The following is a 23,018-nucleotide window of genomic DNA, read 5'->3' on the forward strand; positions in this document are numbered from 1 at the left end:
ATTAAGAGCTAAATAACCTTCTTGTAATCTAACCTTGAAAATTTACCATTTGCAATATTGGGTCCATGCCAGTTCTTTGCTCACTTTGAGTAAGATATAGATTATTTTTTTTGAAGAAAAAAACGGTTCAATAAGCTCAAGGTTTTCCAGAGGTTTATGAACTGCCATTTGAAAAACACAAGTTAAAGAAATTAAATTCCTCTATTTACTGTATTTTAAATGTAAATTTTTACTACAAAAGGCATAGTTTGCCACTATACAAAGTAATGGTATATTTGTTTTCATGTCTGTTGTGTTAGGATCAAAATGAAAACATCAAATTGTAAAGAATGTCCAAAATTATTGAAGACCCAAGAGTAAGGCAACCTCTGGTTTGAGAAACACTGGTGAAGGGGAAAAATGTATTTTGAGTTCCAAATAGTGCATTTTCAAATGAACTTTTAGAGTCCATTCATAACTAGGTCTCCCTCTATTTAATCATGTCACACTAAATTTTTTCCTGATTTGATTAAAAAATGTCTTCAGCACAGTCACCTAACATTTCCAACATCATATGGTCATTTCAGCCAATACTGAAAAATAAAAATCGTTGACAGAAAACCAGCTATAAACATATTTGGTTGAAATATGGAAGAATGTTTCAAATGTCTAATAATATATCTAGACTTGGCTCTTTATTAGAAAGTCTGTGAACTTTCCTGCCTCCTGTGATCTCTCTCTCCAGGGTCACTACATATTTAAATTGTGTGTCTGTAACATTTTAGCATGTGAACCAGAATATAGTCAGAAAAGCAGATATTCTAAAAATCTGAAATAGGTAGTAGATAATACTAATTTTCCTGGGGAAATGATAGAAAGTTAAAAAGGATCATTTCCAAACCTTGTACATTCATAGATAAAGCTTGAATTCTCACCCCCTCATTTGTCAGAATTGCCCTTCTTTGCCATCTTAACACTCCTTCAGTAGCCAAGTTGTTTTTGTAATTATTTCTCTTTCCTTAATTCTCTAGCCAAGCCATTGATTGCCTTGGGAATTTTACACCCACCAGCCTCCCTCCCCCCACACTTGATTCTTGAACCTTTCTGTCTCCACAATACAAACTTTAAAATCTTGCAGATATTTTCAAAAGAGCTGCTCTTTTGTGATCTTCACTACATTCAGGATTCCATCGTCCATAGTAGAGCATCAGTGTGTACATCTGTTGTTTGGTTGGTTCCCCTGAAATAGAGTTAAATTGATTTCAGAAGACAAAACTATGTATGTGCTAACAACATGCAAACCAAGCAGGTGATTGCGTGATTTGAGATTTTCAACTGGTTGTGCACTTGTCGACACAGGGAAATGATGGCCAACTTCAGTAATGATGTAGCCATGCTACACGTTTTGTGTGTTTGTTTTTGAGTGAAGTAAACCATAATAGACAAGGAGAGACAGGGGGAGTAGGTAAGGAAGGAGAGAGAGGGGAAGGACTAGGGAAACAGAAAAGAACCCTGGAGAAGATGATTACAGACACTATGAATGATTATTATTGGAATTATTATTGGAGTGTCAAAATATTGTGGATCAAAAGCTGATGAATTTTAAGGATATAAAAACATTAGGTGAAGAAAATAATAAGCATGATGCTAAGAAAACTAAATGAAAAAACAATTTTGGAAAAGCATGTTGGATGGTTTCTCTGAATTTTCGTGGGAAGGGAGGGCCAGGAAAAAACCTAAAAGATGAAAGGAGTTTCCAGGTAGGATTTGACATCGTTTTTTGGTCTCACTGAAGCATAAGCATCCTCCAGACCATCCTTGGCCTCTGACCCTGTGTATGGACCGGGTCCCTGTAGAACACAACGGCTTTCAGGTTTACCAACACCCTTGTTGAGATGTGGTTATTCGGTTTAAGGCTCTGTGAAGAGGAATGCTGACATCTTGGCCAAATTCCAGAGCAGAGCAGTAAAAATAGTACCGTGAGAAAAAATTAGGGTTTCAGAATATCAAATCATTCTGCCCGAAAAATAATACATGATGTAATTGCCTTTCAAGTTTGAAGGGATATCACCCTTCAACTCAACTAGAGTTCCATCTTCATTTTGGAAGGCTGAAAGGAAATGATTTTACATCACAACGGGACGCATTGAGGTTACGCCTTCTTTTGGTTAGATTTTTGGAATCTAGTAGTTGGCCAAAAAACAAAATTCTCCATTTGCTGGTAATTATGTTCAACATCTTTTAGTTCTTTCACCTGTTTTTTTTTATTAGCTAATCACAGATTATTATATTTTTCCAAACAATTCCTGTGACATGCATTATTTTATTAGCCAATATTAGAGGTCTGGGATGTTACCTTACTATTTCTGTCTCTAAGCCTGGGTGCTTTAAATATGAGCATTCCTGAGTATTTGCTTCATATGTTTTGAAATACTCTATTACATTTCTTTGATTTAACTTGTTCATGTGGAATTTCCTAAAAGGGACTTTTAAAGCAATGCTGGTTCATTAGTTATTTCCTTAAGTTTGCAAATTTCTTAGAAGAAAGTTTCAGTGTCACCCCCTTCTTAAAATTTTAGTCGTATTTTTGTCTTCTGTAACAGTAATACCTAAAGTAGCTGAGAGATTCTCATGCCTTTTCTTTGTTTACCACTTTTACGATCATTATGCATAGTCTAATGCATAATGATAATTATGCATTCATGATGTTACTTGTGTTGGCTTAACTCAGAAATGGTGTGAAGCAGCTAATCTCGAGCTACAGGCTGTTTCCCATCACTTAGATTCGATCAGAGCTGTTTGTTGAGTCTTATTGGAACGTGGACTCTATCTACACCAGTCCTACGGCTGGACCCTTCATTTTTGTCACTAGTTTCACTCTCTGCCCTTTCTGCTTCCCCCCAAATCTTTGCTTTGAAGACAAGAAAACTGCAAGATAATTTGGTTTTGTTGCATATGTTTAGTCTAGTCATAGTAATTAAATGAGGGTGATTTTTCTAAATTATCATTTTTTTTATAATCCACATTTAGAATTATATTAATATGTAATAAATGAAGACATGCTGTCATTTCTGATGCTTGAGATTTTACTATCAATTTGCTTTATCATTGAGTTTACTTCAGTGTAGTTTAAACTGATGTAGTATGAAACTACCAAACTTTCTTCCATATGTTGTGTGATTTTGGCCAAATAAGGAAGTTGTTCTGTGTATCTGTGTATGTTGTGCCCTTATCAACAACAATTGCAAAGTATTCATTGAGTGACTAGGGTTGGAAGGATACTTTGTGCAACACTGTGAAGCATAGTAACAAATCTCATTTAGTAACAAAAACAAAAAAAAAAAAGAAAGAAGCCTGAGAGTCTTGATTATTAGAAACTAGAACTTGAATTAGTCTTTAACAGCACAACATGGGAATACAGAGGGTGCCAAAAAAAATGTATGAAGATTTTAAGAAAGGAAAAAACGGTATTAAAATTGTAATGCTTACTATATACCGATAACAAAAGATGAATACAAGTCACGTGTGTACAGATTTTTGGCACCCCAGGTATATGCTCAAGCTATTGCTTTATCTATGAGTGAACGGTTTCAAAAGATATGGAAAGCAGAACAGTACATTAAGGCTTGTTGTTCTGCATAAGGCAGGGGGCAGGGCAAACGCCGCTTGAGTTTGTAGTTTAGCTTTTCCTTTCCCTATAGAGTTGAATTAGGGAAAATCCACTTTAGTGTGAATTCAGGGCATTGCTATGTGATTCTCAAATGGAATGGAAGAGGAGCCGCATCAAAAATCACATGTCGAAGTATGTGTATTTATTGAAGGGACTCTATCTTTGCTCCTAGAAGATGAGGTACCATTGTGCCATTTCTTTAATATATTTATAGCTTATTTAAATTTCTAAACATTAAAGGACACCGTGAATTTGTTTTTAACATCAAGAAAGGAGGACATAGATTTGAAAAGGCTGAGTAACAAGAGACAAGTCTGCTTCAAGAGTTTCTTCTGTTTAGAGTACCTGAAGTCCTAGATCCAGAAGATAACCCTACAAGTCCTGGAGTCCTGGTCTTTTCCGTTATAAATGAAGAAACTGGCCAGGAAAGTATTTTGAGCAAGGTGATCCAACCATTTCATGACAAAGTTTGAACCAAACCTAAGTTTAGCAAATGCTCAGGTCATTTTAAAATATGTATACAACTAGCAAACTAGCATGAAACAGGAACTACTAAAGAAAATGGCATAGTCTTTGTAATGGTGGGAGATTTTGCTTTGTGCTTGGTTTGGTTTGATTGTAATTGACAAATGAGACATGTTTAAAAGTTTAAATAAGTAGTAAAGGTTATGGTATTTAAATTTAAGGCTTTATTCTAGCGTATGGTATAAGAAAATTTTGCATATTCTAAAATTTTTGGACTAGCTCAGTAATTCCCAATTTAGAACCCAAGGTAGTGGAATGGCATAGTGAGGAATTCAATGTCCAGAACCTTTTCAAACTACTTCCCAGATACCCTACAGACAAACGTTTAGATCTTCTGGGTACTAGTAAAAACTGTAGGTAGAAAATTTGGAGTAATGTAGACAGAATAAATTATTTTATAACCAATAAGTACAGCTTTTCATCATGCTAGGTAAGATTTTATTCAACTAACATTGGGTTGCCATTAAAACCATTTCATTGTGCCAGTAGTGGTGAGATTGTCTCCCTACTGGCCAATCTACTAAGTAGGTAGAAAGCTAAAAGATTGCTCAAAGTGGTAAAATCTCTTACATGTTTATACTACGTATATTGGTCATTCTATTGATGTCTGGATAGAAACATTAAATAGACACAGGACTTTTCACAGGTATTTAACTGTTTCTTAAATTTTCACCATTCTCCCAAATCAATATACATCATTATAAAGAACACTTACTATATGTCAGGTATTGTTCTAAGTGATTTATAAGTGTTAATTTATTTCATCTTCACAATAGCCTCATGAAGTATTATAATTCCCATTTTACAGATAAAGAAACTGATGCACAGAGAAGTAGAGCTAGGAGTTACTTGACCAAGATTACACCATAGATGAGTAACAAAGGTTGGATTTAAACATAATCAGTCTGACTCTAAAGCCGATGCCTTTAGCCACTGTGTTAATTGGCTTTCTGTTACGTCCATCATGTATGAACTGAGGTTTCTGCTGCTTTTCCTTGTTGTGTTCATCACATTGTGGAAAAATATTGTGAATATGCCATAAATAATATTTGAATTACAACTGAACTCTTTGATTTCAGACCTACTAAGTTAAAAGAACTACCTTTTTTTTTTCCATCTCTACTCTATTTTCACCCAATGTTTTTTACTGAAGCTTCTTTTTGACTTTCCAGTATGTCCTTGAACTTCTGCTGGCAGGTGAAAATACTCTGTGTTTTGGTTCAGTCTACCTGTGAACAACGCAGTTTAAGCTGAGGAACATGCTAACTCAACCCAGACCCTGATATTTCTGAAGGGGAGAACCCATCACTGAGCCAAGACTATACATTGCAGTTTAGGTTCCTTACGTGGGTGTGTCCAAAGGTTCTGAAGAGTGGAACTAACAGGTCAGGCATAAGAGACCTGCAGCCCAGAATGTACACTGATGCCTGACTGAGAACTACTGTGATGAGGTTCTACGGTGTCTGTTGACCAGCTGAAGACCGGAAAAATTTGTTCTTCATTTTTTCTTGTGTAATCAGTGCTGAATTGAGTGAATTTTATCCTACAGACATCTTGGATCTCATTATGAATTCTGCTTATGATTGGAAACATATATATATATATATATATATAGGCTATTTTTAATCTATTGTAAGCTATAATTATTTCTACAGGTATATACCCACACTCATAAAGATAAAAATATTAAAAAGTATTGCCTGATTTTCAACATTTTGATGTTATTAACTAGATTATACTCAGTTCTGTTTCCCCTTATACCTACTTGATGTCTGATGGATATTTGCTATCTCAACTAGACTTTCAAGACCCCAAATTGTGCAAATGTGAGAAATAATTCACTACAAAATTATAAATTTCACAGCTCAAAAAACCCTGAATATTATTAACGTGGCACCATGCAATTAGCTTATACAAAGGAATCATGCATAATGTAACACAGAAACTGCTAACCACTGACTCATGGAAGATCATTTAAGCTAGTTTTCAGGGACATGAAGAATTGATACCACAATTCTGAAGAAGATTCTTATTGCTTTAACACCATGGAAAGAATTTAGTTTCTCACAGATTTGCTAAGAAGAAAATAGAAGGCAATTCATGGTGAGAGCAGTTGCTAGCAATGTGAATTCCTGCAAGTTGTTTAAGATTTTAGAGTCTCAGTTTTTACCCACTCAAAAGGGGCCTAACAATATCTTTCTCATAGAATTGTGAAAATTAATTTAAAAAGTAATGTAGCACCTAGAATTTTAGCACATAGTCAGTGTTTAATAAAATGTTATAAATCATATATTGGGGAAATGTGGCACTCTTCTACCCAGCCAAAATTTTGCCTTTACTGGGAATTATGTAAAACATATTGCTTTAGGAGTATTAGAAACATAAGCCAGACACTTGAAAGAATAACACATCTGGTACTGCTTTAAGCCCATTATATACATTAACTCGTTTAATCCTAAAAATAATCCTGTGACATAAATACTTTTATTATACTTATTTTAGAAATGAAGAAACTGAGACACAGTAGTTAAAGTAACTTGACTGAGGTCATACAGCTACTAAGTGATGAAGATATGATTCAAATGCAATCAGCTTGGCACCAAAGTGCAAGGTTTTAAATCTTCTCTTGAATATTCATAAAGCATATTAAGTGAGGTAATGAGTATACACTTAAAATAGTATATACATAATTCATCTTGGCTGCATTTCCCAAAATATTTCTTTTTTTCATATATTTTTATGACATACTTTATGTAGCAGTAAGAATAATTAAATGAGTGTATAGGAAACATGTTTGGTAGAAGTACATGACTTCCCAAAATATGTATATAAGAGATTGTATGGTTAGGTTTAGATATAATTATTAAAATGTAAGCCACATTTTATAGACTTTCAATCCAATTGGAGAAAGCCTCAGTGTTTTTAACTTTAAAATTAAAGTATAATCCTAAGTTATCATGAAGACCGCTTAAAATGGATCCTCTGATCACTTCTCATCTATTGCTATGCCTTTGTTTGGTCATGGACCATCCAATACGCATTGTGCTTTCAAATGTGTCGGATGTATATGTAAAATACAATGAGCTGAATTATAAATAATGATTGAAATCTATTTGTGTGTCATTTAGATATTTTTATAATCAATACAGTGTGAGCATCTACAGGAAAGGTAACTCATCTTTTATCTTTCTATTTTTAGAGTTTTCTATGCAGTAGATATTTAATGAATGTTTACTGAATGAATAATCAGTATACTTAATTTCTAGTAAAGTATAAAGTAGATTTTTTTTTTTAAGCAGGATAACCTAAATAAGCCTCTCAAAATAGAAATGGTATAGAGCTATCCAAAAATAATGCCGGTCAGTTCTTACTAAATAGAATGATTTTATACATGAGGTTACATTATTTATATGGCAAAAACCACATCTGGATAAGGTAAACCAACTTGTTCTAAGCTTTAATATCATTCATATGCAACTCAATGTAGAATTTAAGCACTAGTCTTTACACCCAAATGTAAATCTATTAACTTTTGATAGATATATTGGTTTGTCGTGTTAACATTATTCAAATCTCCTTTCCAACATTCACCTTAATACTTTTGTTCATATTTCTATTCCTTTTGTGAAGAATATGGTTTGAAAAATTTGTCCAGGGTTAGTATTAATAAGTTTACCTCATTTGGTTCTGATTTCATAGATGCTCCTTTAGTTGCCTCAGACCCACAGATGTGCTGAACAAGGTCCTGGATTGAGCACATGTAGAAATGAATCTGTCATTGGTTGGTGTCTCTTCTCATTGGTTTCCCCCGTGGAAAGCAAGGCAGCCTGCCTCCAAAAGGGTGGGCCAACCCCCGCAGTGAATTGGACACTTGACTTTCAGTCTCTGAAAGTACAAAATTAGGATAGTCCTGCTGCATCTGTTGATTTTTGAGAGTAGTATTGAAAGCCACGCTCATGTCAGAGTCTTACTTTCGATACTTAATTTAAGTGTTTGTGATATTCTTGTTATGAAAATGTCTCAGTTAGATAAGCTTTGTTTGACTACTCTAGAGCACCTTCACACTTCTGCCAACTGGTTTGCCAAAGCTTTTATTTTTTTTTACGCCCAACTTCCAATAACTTGTCTCAAAAAATCTGCCTTTCTTAAGGGTACTATATTTATCGCAACACCTACTACTATATAGTTTAACAATTCCATTTTTTTTTTCCTCTTTGGAGGGGAATGCCTTCCTCATTCCTATTCTTCCAGTTTTTAACTAGACTCTTTCCATCAATTTCAAACATCAGAATATCAGGTGTATTTTAGGTTCAAAATATAGGTGAGTTCTTAATAATTTATGGTTGTAGAGGGAAATACAGATTACAAATCATGAAAACAACACATAATTGAAAGGGAAAAAACCCTTTATATTTGGTTTTACAATTTACTATGTTTTAATATCAAGAGTGCCCTTTTTTGGTGGGGGAGGTGTGACATTAAGATTGGCTAAATGGTAATAATGAGGAGACAGCCTCAAAGGTGGCTGAAAGATTCATTATGTATTGCAGTGGATTAATTCATGAGGAACAGATGTATCTCAGTATCACAACGACTCTGTGCAGGGGTGAGCTCTTTCTCTCTTCCACAGAATGCCTTCGGGGTAAATCTCAAAAAGAGACCACAGTTTTTACGTCTAATGCCACTGATAGTTGAATATTTACATACATCTATTACACAGTCTGTATAATTCATACTAACAATGGTATTTTGACCACACCACTTTCTCTGACCACACCATTTTCTTTGGTGTTAAAACTCCAAAGCAAAGTTATTTAGAATGGCTTTATTTACTGCTTCACCAATAAAAATAGTAACATTTCAAGTAAGCATAAGCCCAGTGTACTGAGATTTCATATATATCTTCTCTGTACTCAGGCTTTGAGTTTTGGCTTGATGAAAATTCTATAGTAGAAAGTCTTACCCTAATATTATTGTCAAGCTGTAAGGACATATGAGATCATCTTACAGGGGAGGAAGATGAGACCTTAAGAGGTTAAGTGATTGACCCCGGGTCACACAGCTGGGACCACGGCTTTTAGGATCCCTGAGCCTTGTCACAGGTTTATGTGACAGCCTTATGTAAGGAGGGCTACTCAAGAACAATTTACTTTTCCCTTCTCCAAGGTTTCAGCACTGACACTCTTTTGCACATTGCACTATGTGCAAGCCCAGAAATTCTGCCAGGAGCAAAACAACACTCCTTAAACACTCTGTGACTTTCAGAGCTGTATAAAATAAAAGGTTGAAGTTAATGGCTGCCAGCTTGGAGGGAGTTGTTCCTCTTTGGCGCCAAATGTATGTGGAGAACAGATGAGACTGTGGGAGTGAAGTTGGCAAAAGGGAAAGAGAAACGAGTCTATTCTTTTTTTGAAAATGAAAGTATAATAAATATCTGGATAATTTAGATGTTTATTATTCATTCAGAGGTCCTTCCCATTTGAAAATAAAATATCTGTATCTTTAGTGTGAGTACTCTTGAATAATAATCTTATATTATTTTTTTTAAATATCAGAAAATGATTCTTTTATTTGGAAGTAAAGAGATTGTTTTAATGACCTGTATATATTTAAGCAGTGACACATGTTAAGATAATGTGTTTCAACAATTTTGAGAACTAAAAGCAAATATACCTCAGAGATAATGATTATTTAAATTTTTGGTTCATAGAGATAAAACTGTCTTTGACATAAGGAGTATGAATATAGTAGCCAAGAATTCTATCATTTTATTTCACACTCATTTTGTTTTTAAAAAGTCTCTTATCGTGTTTGAGATCCCACATACCACAGTGAACTTGAGGACATTTGTTAGCAGAAGCTCTCTGGAATTCCACTCTTGTGCTGTCCTTAACAGATATTTTGTAGAACTATGCTCAGGAGAAACCCTATTCTAATAAAACCTTCCTGGGATTTCCATTCATAAATCTATTCTGTACCCAACGGTATAGTGTCATGGTTTTTGTTATATCGCATTACTCATGTCTTTCCAATTTGGACTTTTTATGTATTTTCTAATTGGAGCATTCTTAATTGATTTGAGATTGAGTTTGAAAATGTGTCTAGCACATCAATTTTTTTCAAGCAATGCAAATTTGATAATCTTTAAGTTGAGTTCTGTTGCTTTTTAAACAGTAACTGTAGAACAGATACTTGCTATAAGATTGGAAGTTCTTGAAATGATTTGTTTAAATCTATAATTCTCTCTCTCTCTCTCTCTCTCTCTCTCTCTCTCTCTCTCTCTCTCTCTCTCTCTCTCTCTCCCCTTCTCCCCCCCCCTTCCCTCCCTCCTCCCTCCTTGTTTTTAGACACAATAACAAAGGGAAGACTGAAACTCACTCAAGAGACATCCCAATGTAGTTCAGTGGCCATTTTATTCTATTTTAAAATGGAAGCACATGATTTTAATGGAAGCACAGATTTACCTAGTCATGTCTGAATGATGTGTGAGTTTATTAGTCATGAGAATATTTGAGTGTTATTGCCGAGAACCTGTTTTTATATCATCACACAAATAATGTTGACCCTACAGCCACATGGAGTAGAGTGTTTCTGTTTATGTAATTTAAAGTAATACTTTATTTTCTGAAAGGGAAAAAAAAAAATTGCCTCAGTACCCTCAAGCTCATTCGCAGTGTCCTATATAACTTTTTAAAGGCTATCTACTAAAAAGCATGGTTTTATTAGATGGAAATCATCAAACTAAAAGTTTTATAGTTCCAATCAAATCAGTCCTGTTGAGATTATATATCATGACCAGTATCACTGAAGATACAATTATGTAGGGCCTTGAATTATTACTTCATGTTTCTGTGGCTCCAGGTAGTCAAAGATGTGAAGTTGTTATGCCTCCTCAGGATAGGCTGTTGGTGAAGGGAATTTTGAATTCAAGCTCACGGTCACCAGAGACTTCACACAGTTAAAGGAAGAGTGATGTGATGTTTTTGTGACTGTCCGATTGAATTTGAATTTATTCTAGTGTAGAGAACTACTTGGATACATTAACTGAAACTTTTACTCTATAAAATTTCCCCTGTCATAGTACATGGTCGACTCACATACACTACCATTTTTTCATATAGATGCAGAGAATAATGCAATTGGGAAGCTTTGGCAGTTTTTCTGGTTCTAACTATCTGAATCTAATATCTGCAGTAATTTGGAAACATTTTTTAATGCCTACTATCAAATGTGTTTTTACAGCTGAGAGAACAGAAACAGCTATGAATTGTTAAAATAGCTATGCATTTTGTCAAACAGATCTCAGCCCTTTTCACCTATTACTTAGTTCTGGAAGCAATATCCCAAGAGCATTTTCATCAACTTCCAACTACATCTCATGGCATTGGCTTGAGGGTCTCTAATGAGATTTTGTTATATTTCCTAAATTAAAGCCAATGGAGGCCAATTTTTCCATCAAATGACACATCTTGTTCTTTTAAAAGACTGTGATGTGAGGCTCTTCTCATGGGTCAGATTTTCCTAAAACTTCTAGCTCTTCCTAAGTCTCATTTCGGAAACCTTCAACAAATATTTCCTGCAAAATTTGGAATCCCTAAGACAGCATTATGTACCAATTTCTTGGGTTAGAATTATCCTCTGTTCTTTACCTTTGGGCTGTCTACTTTTATCTCCATTAACCTTTTGGCTTGAGTATAAACATTTATTGAAGGCTACCTCCTTTGTCGGTCCAGTAACTCCAGAGGTTAGTGAGAAGTGGATGTTAGTTTGACCTCTTTTATCCACATTAGATGATTCTAATTATTCCTAAGAAATGACACTTTTGACCCATTTTGTCCTTGTCAAGTTTGTCTAGTTGTAGACTGTCTAAGCATGAAAGTCTGGGTTCAAAGAGTGTCCACGAGTGCAGATTTTTTAAACTCGCAATATGGAGCCTCAAAAGTGCACAGTATTTCTTTTTCTTTTTAAAACGTTCCAACTTAACTGAAATTCAGGGCTCCTGTTATGAACCTTGAATTGATTTATAACCGAAAGAGACTGCCTAGATGCAGATAAAGTACTAACTTTAACCTGTAAAAGCCCATGGGTTATTTCAATACAAAAAGAAAAAAAAGAAAAGAAAAGAATGGTAAACACCTTTGTAGCAGTGAGAATAAACTAGGTTTTGCTGAGGTTGCAAGCAACGCTAATATCACAACAGCTTTTTACATAAAAAAGTTTCTTTCTCCTACATGGCCATTGTGGTTACCAGGGCTTCTTCCTTATAGGCTTACAAGATCACTTCAGCAAAAAGAAGGCGTAATGGTGGTCCATTGGCTCTTAACACTTCTGTGTGGAAGTGACATGGATCATTTCTTGTTCTAGTTCACAGATAAAATTGGTCAAATTAAGTCATATGACTATATCTAACTTTAAAAGAGACCTGGAAAGTGAGAAATAAATGATCAATAGCACATTTAAATTGGATAATAATTTTTGTTTTGACATCTATGGTAATCACTACAAACATTACCAGTGCCTGAGAAATAGTAGAGATTCAATAAATGCTCTTTGTACATTTTAAATTTATTTATTCATGTAGGTATTCAGCAAGAGTTTGACGTGCATCTATGATGTACTAAACACTGTGCTTGTTGCTTTATATGACAACTTTTGAGATAGAAATTAGTATCCCCATTTTGTAGATGTGCATTCTGAAGTTCAGAACGTACAGGTTTAAGTGATTTTTACAATGACAGAACCTGCCAGTAGCATGTATCAGGATTCAAACCTAGATCATCTAACTCAAAGAACAATGATGTCCTTTTTGCTACACCTCAACTGTCAGGTCATTGTTGAATCATGAAATCTTTTAAATATTCAACTATAGAAACAGCAATTGTTACAGTCACCACTGGGTATTTTCTCATACTTACAGCAAGAATATTAAACATAGCTAATGATTTTGGAATGACAATGTAGATTTGGTGTTACTCCAATGAAAGGAAAGTTGTTTACATTTTTGAGCACATTCGATAAGGAAGTTGTCTTTTTTTTTTTTTTTTTAACTATATAAGTCAGTAAATCCGAATGCCTTTTGTATTAGTTTTTTATTGCTGCCTAAATAAATTACCACACACTTAGTGGCTTTAAACAACAAAAATTTATCGTAGTTTTGTAGATCAGAAGTCCAGTATGGATCTCACCAGACTAAAGTCAGTTTATCAGGATGTATTCGTTTCTGGAGGTTCCGGGGGGAATTCATTTTTGCTCATTCAGATTGTTGGCAGAATTCACATCCTTGAATTTGCACAACCGAAATACCTGTTTCCTTGCTCCTTGCAACTGGAGACTATTCCCAGTTTCTAGACCACAACGTTCCTTAGTTCATGGCCTCAGCATGCCATCTTCAAATGCAGCAAAGACATGTGAAGTCCTTTTCATGTTGAATCTCTTTGATCTCCGGTGTTGCCTTTCTCTTTTACTTTTAAGGACTCATATGTTTAGATAGGGTCCATCCAAATAATCTCGGTCATCTCATTATTTTTATGGTCCTAAATCTTTACCATAGCTTTAAAATCCCTTTTGCCAAGTAAGGTAACATGTTCACAAGTTCCAGGGGACAAGGGTGTGGCCATCTTTGGGGACCATTTTACTGCCTCCCACACCTTTTATATCTGCTCTCTTTACCCAACGTGTTGTGCCAGCTGCACCCTCTGTATGATCCCAGACAAACATCTTAGCCTTACTTTCTTCATTTGTGAAATTAGGGAATTCAACTCATTGAATATAAAATTGCTTCCTCTTTTAACATTCTAGATTTATATGAACCCTTACGATAGCGAGAAGCATGGAAAAATGAACCTAATGATCAATGTGGATGTTATTGTTATTTTCTATTCATGGATTTTCCTGGAGTGTAGATTTCATATAATCCTGACTAACTCCTTCCTTCTCACACTTGGTAATCTTCTCTGAAGGCAGTCAATCTCTACAAAAGTTGACTTCTTCAGAAAGAAATTGACTTACCTCCTCAAAACTGTAATAACTGGTCCCTTGAGATGTTTTTATCTACTTATTTACTTTACAGCTTGGATATAGCTTTCAGCAAATCTTTGCTACATTTTTGCTTTTGCTTTATTGATTTGGAGTAAAAGAAATTGTTTTCCTTTCAATTCAGTTTTTTAATAAGTCAGATTCTATTTGTGCCTAGGCGTAATAAATGTTTCCAAAGTTTTAAAAGATACAATGTCTAACTTACTATTAAGGAAATATATTAATTAACAATTTTTATTTGTGCCACAAAACTAACTCCTTTAAATCTTCATTTGCTTATGTGCAAAGTGGAGAAAGTGTCAACACCTAACTTCTGCAGTTGAAAAATCAAAAAAGAAAATTCTGGAGAAGTACTTAACATCTAACATTTAGCAAGTACTCAATAGATGTAAACCACTAATATGATTTTTACAATAGTAATAGTAAGGGTAGAAGTGAATAACTCATCCCAGTTTGTCCAAGCCTTTTCAGCTTTAGCACTGAAAGTCCAACATCCTGGGGAATCTTTCAGTCCCAGGAAAGCCCAGATGGTTGTTGTAGTAGTTTGGAAACAGAGCTAAATATAAATATGGGCACTGCTTTCTACAAGATATTTGATCTAAAAGAAATTATTTAATCTTTGAGTTGCAATTTCTTTATCTGAAAATATATATGAGGAATAATAAGTAAGAGAAGTGTCTAAACAAAATACCTGCACCTGTAGCAAAAATTATAGGGCCCGTGTTCCTCCTGCTTAAGCCATTATTACTGGCTTTTTTCTGCTTAGATATTTCAGCACAATAGGTGTTGCCTGGTATGAAAAGGTCCTTCAAGATCTGTCTATAACCTGTACTTCCAGACACATATGTTGTTATGTTCCTTCCTCTTATCAGCAGTGATCATGATATCGATGACAGTGGTGATGATGACAGCTAATGCTTATCTAGTGTTTTTTATATACCAAGAACAACTCTAAAGACTTTATAAGAACTTAAACCAGAATCCCAAAGCTGCTACTCACTTTCCCTGTACACAATATATACTATTACTATTATATACTAGTCAGAGTATGCCCATGCCATTACCAGTGATTGCAGATTCTTCCTGTCTTTAAGACCCTTCTTCCTCCCTTTAAGATCCTGCCTGAATGTTACCTCTATGATATCCTCCCAGAATCTACAGGACAGGAATTTCTCTCTTGCCCTTCACTGACCCACAAGCAATTTACTCATGATGTTGAACTCCCTACCGTTCTACTTTTTGCATTAACTTTTTTTTGCATTTACTTTTTGCATTAAACTTTTTTTTTTTAATGTATCTATATCCTTCATCAAAAAAGAGCTCGTTATATTTCTAACACCAAGCACAGGACTATGTTGGTGGGTTGGTTGGTTTGTGAAAAGAATGGAAGATCAACTGATTTACTTTACACTAAAAGATTCCCTGAAGAATTTAAGTAATCGATATCTATTTTTCATATTATCTGTGGAAAATTGTGAAAGCTGATTTACTGTGTAGAAATCTATGTGGCTTTACGAACTATGGAGCGTAAAGATTAAATAATTTAGAATGCATGTCTTTCCCGTGAAATAAGAGAATACAGTAGAAAGGGGGCCAGGTGCCTGTTGCCGAAATCTGTTCTGTAAAATCAGAAGTGAACAGATGTTACAAATAAGACCACTAAATCCCTCATACACAGGTTTATCTAAATGGTGGACTCTTTTCTATGACTTGTGCTTTCTGCTTGGACCTCATTCAGCAGGTCAAATGGGTTTTCCAGATTTCTGCGAGATTTGAAATGGCCAGATTACACAGACCCTGATCTGTGGCCTTAACTATTTTTCTGATAGTAAAAGGAGCTGAAATATGTATAGTTGAGACCTAATATTTAATTGGATGTGGGTCACTAACATTTCAGATTGAAGAAAACTGCTTGTCCTCAAATTCTAATTTGAAAATGGAAATAAATATAAATGGTCACTCAAACTGATAAATCATAGGGATAACTTGAGAACATTTTTGCCTAGATTGTTAAAAATTTGTAATATAATATAAAACTCTTTCCTAAAGGGCTTTCAGATAACTGATTTTCATGGTTATACTTGCCAGATATTAAGATACGTAGTTGAAAAATTACAAACTTAAAATGAATCAAAGTATTAATTTGAAAAATCAGTATGCTAGTATTTCTTACAATTGATCTGGTTTACCACCTCTTCTGTTTTAATATGTGAAGTTTTTTTTTTTTTTTTTTAAGACTCCTTTGTTTAATTTGCCTATCATGGTAGATTTTCCCATTAAATTGTATATTTTATGGCAGTTTTACCTCTTATAGTACAGTTGATACTTCCAGAAATGGGTTAGAATTCATTTTATGCACAGTTTTTAATATGGCTTTTCAGTGAACAATAGATCCCTGTCTTAGGGGCTATCGTTGTTGTCATTCCGCATGTCCACTGGGTTTTCCAGATTCCTGCGAGATTTGAAATGGCCAGATTACACAGAACTCCTCAAGTGAATACTTGTTAATGCCAATTTGGGAAATTGGTGATAGCATACAACATGTGAGAAAGTCCCAGAATGGGCTGAGGTCTCTTTGGCCGGATCATATCTAGGTGAAAATACAGTTCAGAAATTACCTTGAGACCCTCGTATTGTACTCCGTGTTGTGGTTTCATGATAGTTGATATACAGAACATGGACTGGTGAATGATAAGTCTGAATGCCAGTTCACTGTCACTCATCCGGAAACAAGAGTCTTGCTAAGGCTTAGTTATTTCCTCCCCAGTTTATTTTCTGCCGTGTAAATATATCACCATTGTTAAAGATATAATTCAGCTGCCCTACAGCTGAATATGATGAACATTTTAAGTTTTTTATTTAAAATGTACACTGAAAATATTTTGTCAGAACTACCTCACTTGTCTCCCTGCTTCTATGTTTCTCAGAGGAAGGGATGTCATGCTTTAGTTGCTCTGCATTTGAATTTATTCACAATTTCATTTTTGCAGTCTTCCTGGAGACAATGTATGGTGAATCATTAGCATTATTATTATTTCAGTCACAGTCAGATTACACATCCACACTTAGCAAAGGGGGTTGGGTAGATTTCATTATTCATTCAGAATAAATTCCTACTCTAATATAAATGTTGCTCAGGATAGAGCTTTGAAATGGATCCTGATTCTTTAAATTCTTTCCTGTCTGTTTCAGGAAATAGTGAGATCCTGTTGATAGTAAAGTACAATGTGTCTAAAGTTCACTTCTAAACACTCTGCTCTTTGCAGAGAAAGTCATCTGCATTCTCTTTATAATTCAGAGCCACAAGAGATCTGTGTAATCTTGGAGATCTGATCCAGTATCATTTAGGAAAAAAGAAAAAATCCTTGATAATAATTCTACCATTCAGATTAGTGAGAGCAGTAAAGCTTTACAGCTTCTGTAGTCTTAAAAAGATATCATGAGACAGGGGAATAAGGACTTGGATTATGTTTTGGAAGATTTAGTTGTTTGTAAAAATAAAATGATTAGTGCAGTTATTATTTGAGTTTTTAATCAACGAAAGCAAATGGCATCTGTTTGTTATCATTCCTTCTACAGAAGACAAAGGCTCACGTCCCAATGGTGCTGACTGCTGGTCCCAAGTGGCTCCTGGATGTGACTTGGCAAGGAGTTGAAGACAACAAAAACAACTGCATTGTGTACAGCAAAGGTAAATGCAAGATCATTTCCTTCTCTCTTTAGAAGTATTGAAACCTGAGCATTGCAAAATAGCACCAAACAAGCTGGCATGGGAGCACAAAGTAAAATTTGATCCTCTCTCTTCCTTATTCTCTTATGAATCTCTCTAACCTGTATTTGCAGCAAAGCCTACTGTTTTCTTTTCTTTAGAACATAAAACAAAAATTATGTCATTAATTACTTAGTGCCGTACACATTTTCCTAAACTCTGGCTTGACAAATAATTCCCTTCCTTGCTGTTAGCTCTATCGTTAGTAGGTTTGATGAAATCTCAGATTCCTCTTTTAGGCATTATCTATCAAAAAGTCACTTCCTTGTGAAATTTAGCAATTTGTGTCAAGGTGCATGCTCCAGGAGGCACTATATTCCAGCCAGTTTCTTGAAATCACTCATGATGTGAGGATAGCTGAAAATGAAACCATTACAAAGACTGAGAATTCTTCCCCATGGTGATTTTTGAAGGGCAGCAGGCAAACGGGAAAGAGGAAGCGATGGCTTGCAGAGTTTTGCCTTTGATTTGCTCAGTGTGACATCAACCTACACTACGTCATATAGCTGTGCCCTGGCTCCAAAGGAGACGCTGCTCTGTGATGGCACATCATGGGACTGGCTCTTCAAAACACAGCCCCCTCCTTGTGTGTGGTGTGGTTTGGGGCACTTTGCTCCATGTTCAAGTTATGGACCCGAGCTCTGTACTTTTACAGTGAAATCCCTAATCTCTCGTCTTCGTAAATATTGCAGAACCTTGTGCTTCTCATGTTTAATTTCTTTTAGCTTTCGTTTTTAACCAAATAGACCTACTGAGATCAAAGATTTATTTGCACATTGAACCTAGAAACCATAAAAGCATACAAGAGAACAAGCAAATAAGCACCCCTATCAATGTATTAACATATAAAACACTAATCATAACATCAAAGACTCTTAAAAACTTGCTAGAAACAATTACAACTTGTTCCTATAATCATTACAATTTGTACACTTATAAGAGGATTGCCTTTAAACTACCATGAGCCTTTGAAAGTTGAAACACCGGAAAGAGGGAATTTGCAAGCTATAAAAACAATCTGCACACCAGGATCTGATTATATTCCTTTTCCTTCTATAATTGCTGGTCCCATACCCACTCATTTTCTAACCCCAAATAACTGTGGTAATGCTGGTGGGAGATTTTAGCTGGAAGGGGAAGTTAGCTTTTCCCAGGATATGTCAATATGATCTATCAAAATGGAAAGAAATAGTATATAGTGAACTCGCTTACCAATCAATGCCCACATTCAGAATGCAAAACTACAAAAGATACCTTGGAATATAGGGTCAATTACTAGAATAAATTGTTTGCTGTACAGTATCTTACCTTCATGATGGCAATATAATATGGAGGAGCCAGGGGAAATAGCTGTCTCCTATCGTAGTCCAACTCCATTTCGTTTGTAAATCAGGCCTTCTTTTAGAAGAGATGATTGTTACATTGCTATAGAAGGAAAATCATAACAAAACTGTAGTTCCATGTTCATTGGAGTACTTTAACTTGAACATGTTTATGTGTTTCTATTGTGGTTGGATATACCTTAAGCTTTTTTGGCAATAAACTTAGAGTAATTTATAGAAGCTTATTAATTAATTAACTCATAAAGTACGTAGTGTGCCCACCTATGTGCTAGCCTTGCATGTGGATAATATAATAACAGCCACCCCTGAATCCTGTTTCTTGGTATTCCCATCCCGAATTGTATGTACTTCTCTCATTGCTCTTCACTGTCTTGTTTTATGATGATCATTTTATGTGTTTAGGAAAAGAGTAGGTAAAAAGTAAGCTATCATTGCCTGCCTTTCCAATCTACTTTATATTTACTGAGGGCAAGGACTGTGTCTTCGTCACCCCTCTGTCTTTGGTTTGGCATGTTGCCTATACAAAAATGGACTAAGTAAACATTGATTGGTGGACCAGATAAACAAAATGATAAATGGTTGCCGGAAACTATAACAGATGCTTCACATACTACGATGATAAACCAGATGCATTCCTGCCATTAACTAGTTTATAACCTACAAAAGACAATTTGATATTGTTCAAATTACAAGAACGATTGGTATTGTAGTTCAAATAGCAGGGAATGCAATAACTACTATATATGCATGGTTTCATTTAATTGTCATTTAAAACCTCCTGGAAGATAATTAATATACTACCTAACTTTAACCAAGTGACACTGAGAGGTAGGTTAAGGAATTTGCCATGGTCACATAGCTAATATGTGCAATAGTTGAAGCAGAGTTCACACACACATCTTTCTAACATAGGGTCTGAATTACACACATTAGAATACATTCTCCCTGCATTAGCTTTCAGACAGCTCAGTGAGATAATTAGTGTTTTTCTCATTTTACACAATTTGCAATTGTGACTTAGGGAGGTAGAATGGTTGTCCATGGTCATGGAGAGCTAACAGGGGAGCCAAAGTTGAATGCAGGTCTTGACAATTCCAAATCCTGTACTCTGTGCTACTGTGTGACTCAGCCTGTCTACTGCCCACTGTTACATGATGAGTAAATCCTCTCAAACCACTCAGACCTGTATGCCCAGAAATCACAAAGAGTATATATTACAGTGTGGAACTTCCCAAAGTATGTGTGTGTGTATGTATGCCTTGTTTTTTCATGCCAATGGAAAACTCTGCTGAAGACTCTAATCTCCTAGATGAGCTTCAAATGCCTGACATTAATTCCTAGTGTTCAGATTACCTTTGGAGGGACAGAATAGCTTACCCAGAGATTCTGAGAATCTTAAAAATCTGAGAATACCGTAGTATTCTGGGATTGTCACATGGGTTATTCGAGTCATGGAAAGTATGACACCAGAAGAGCTCCTACCAGGATCCCACGGGCTCTGAAGCCTTCTGTCTTCACAGGCTGCAGGTGAGATAAACCTCTTCAAAGCAAATGAGTTTTGTAGGTGGATGGATTTGGCAATTTAGATTTAACAAGTATTGACTTGAACATCACTGGCGTGTGAGGCATTTTCATAGTATCATATGTTATTTATTAGTTGGGGCTCTTTTGTTTTCAATTGATAGAAATCCAAACGAAGTTGACTTGTGCAAAAAAATTTGTGTGTGTGTGTGTGTGTGTGTGTCGGGAGTAGGAGAATTCATCTGCTCATATAACTGAGAGTCCAGGGAAATTCTGGATTTAAGGAACATCTTAGTCCAGGTGTCAAACTTTGTCCCCAGACTGTCTCTCTCTTTTGCCCCTGTTCATTTTTTGGGCTTCATTCTCAGAAATCGTCTCCTCAAGTGGTGGGAAGCTCCAGGTGTTCTCTACCAGCAAAACAATTGAGTGAAAAGAGAGTTTTTCTGGGTTTTCACTGGGGCACATCACATTGGGGTTTTCATTGGGGCACCCCAAACCAAGGACGACTGGCTGACTATAGTTGTCCTTAGGGCCAAAAGAGTAGCATTAACCCCACATGTGCTGCTAGGATGGAGAAATAGTTCCCCAAATGAGACCAAAGTGCTTTGTCAGACACACAAAAAGAATAGTTGCTTGCAGGGCTAACATCCATGCACCCAGATGCAACACATTAATGGCCCTAAGAAGCTCTCACTGAAGAGGAAAAATAAATTCCTTAATATCAAATTTATATTTCCTTGTTTTGTTTCCTAGCTAAAAACCTGCATTACTTATAACTTTCATGCCAAAAATCATTATTATTTGACCTGGCTGTCTGAGAGTATTATCAGTACCTATTTACAAATAGAATGTACAATGCATGTATGTAGTGTTTTTAAGAATTGCCTGGACCATGCAATTTTTGATAGAATTTTTATGGTGTGTAAGATAGGCCACTTAATGTGTAACTATTACCATGAAAGAAATATACTTAATTTTTGAAGTATTATTAAATGTAGTTTCACTTCCTAGGTATGTATCAACTAATCATAAAATTATATTATATCACTTAGTACTATTTGACAGGCTACTATCATCTTGTTTTATTGAACTAAAAAGTAGTATAGTATTTGGCATTAATATTTAATCTGATATACTATATTCCTGCCTCAACTACCCCCTGTCATTCCAAAAAGTAATTAGTTCATCCAGACATTGATGGACCAGACTTGTTGGGTCGTCTGTTTTTTGCCATTATTCTCAACAGACTCCAGATAATTCTAATTTACTTATCTACAATGGAAAAAGACTAAAAAGCACCATGCTGAAGTTGAAGGGAGGTTGCTGGGGGCGTAGGATGAGCGAGGCATGCCTCCTTACTACTAAAATCCACTAATGCCTCTTGAACACTGGAGATTGTCTTTTCTATATACCACTCGGTTCTTGATTGTCTTCTTTTCTATGTACCTTTCTGTTCTTTGCTTACAGTGTTTACACAGTGTGGTGACCTTTCTTACATATGAAAAGTAAATGACTTACTTTGAGTTTTATGATTTTGAGTATTTAAAATTAAGTCTTTAGCATGTGGGTTTTGTTCGTTTACTTCAAACAAGGCATAAATATTTAGTCTTTCATGAAGTTGTTATTTCAGAGTAGCTATATTGTCTACATATCCAGATTAATAGAATAGACAGTGTCAATCAAGAGTGGAAAAATACCAGCTAACCCTTCCTTCCACCTTAACCATGGAAGTTTTCTTTTTATGTAAAAGCACAATATCATTGTAAAAAAAAAACAACTGTCGTACATTTGTAACTGTGTGCAAATCATTTACCCTCTCTAAATCTTGATTTCTCAGCTGGAAAAATGGAATAGCAAGGGCTGTCTTGCAGAATTTGGAGGAAGAAGCACCCATAAACATAACTGTATTTTAATTATTATAAATATTATATTGCTAGTTGTCTTATACTCAATCCAATTTGCCCTGTAGTCATGAGTCAGTACAGATTTAGAGGAAATGAAGCTAGGCCTCCATGTTGGCATCAAGCAAGTATGCAAGGAAACATGATCATCTGATACAAGATTTCCAAGAGTTCCAGAAGTCCCATTCAGTCACAATTCCTGCAGAGAACTATATTACAGAATCAGAGGCCCGAAGCCTTTGCCTAAAGATATTGCTGGATTTTTTTTTTTCAAT

The 23,018-nt window shown here is 35.3% G+C and overlaps 1 protein-coding gene across 2 annotated transcripts in view; it reads left to right on the forward strand.

The window, feature by feature from the left end:
• The window catches only part of ZFPM2 (zinc finger protein, FOG family member 2), a 445,713-nt gene that overhangs the window by 282,268 nt on the left and 140,427 nt on the right, over positions 1 to 23,018 (forward strand). For both annotated transcript variants that reach the window (XM_033126666.1, XM_033126667.1), the window contains one exon: positions 17,789 to 17,900. In XM_033126666.1, coding sequence (XP_032982557.1) covers positions 17,789 to 17,900 — 112 coding nt within the window. The remainder of the gene's footprint in view (positions 1 to 17,788; positions 17,901 to 23,018) is intronic.

The sequence above is a fragment of the Rhinolophus ferrumequinum genome, chromosome 14, assembly GCF_004115265.2.
Source record: "Rhinolophus ferrumequinum isolate MPI-CBG mRhiFer1 chromosome 14, mRhiFer1_v1.p, whole genome shotgun sequence".
Taxonomy (NCBI): domain Eukaryota; kingdom Metazoa; phylum Chordata; class Mammalia; order Chiroptera; family Rhinolophidae; genus Rhinolophus; species Rhinolophus ferrumequinum.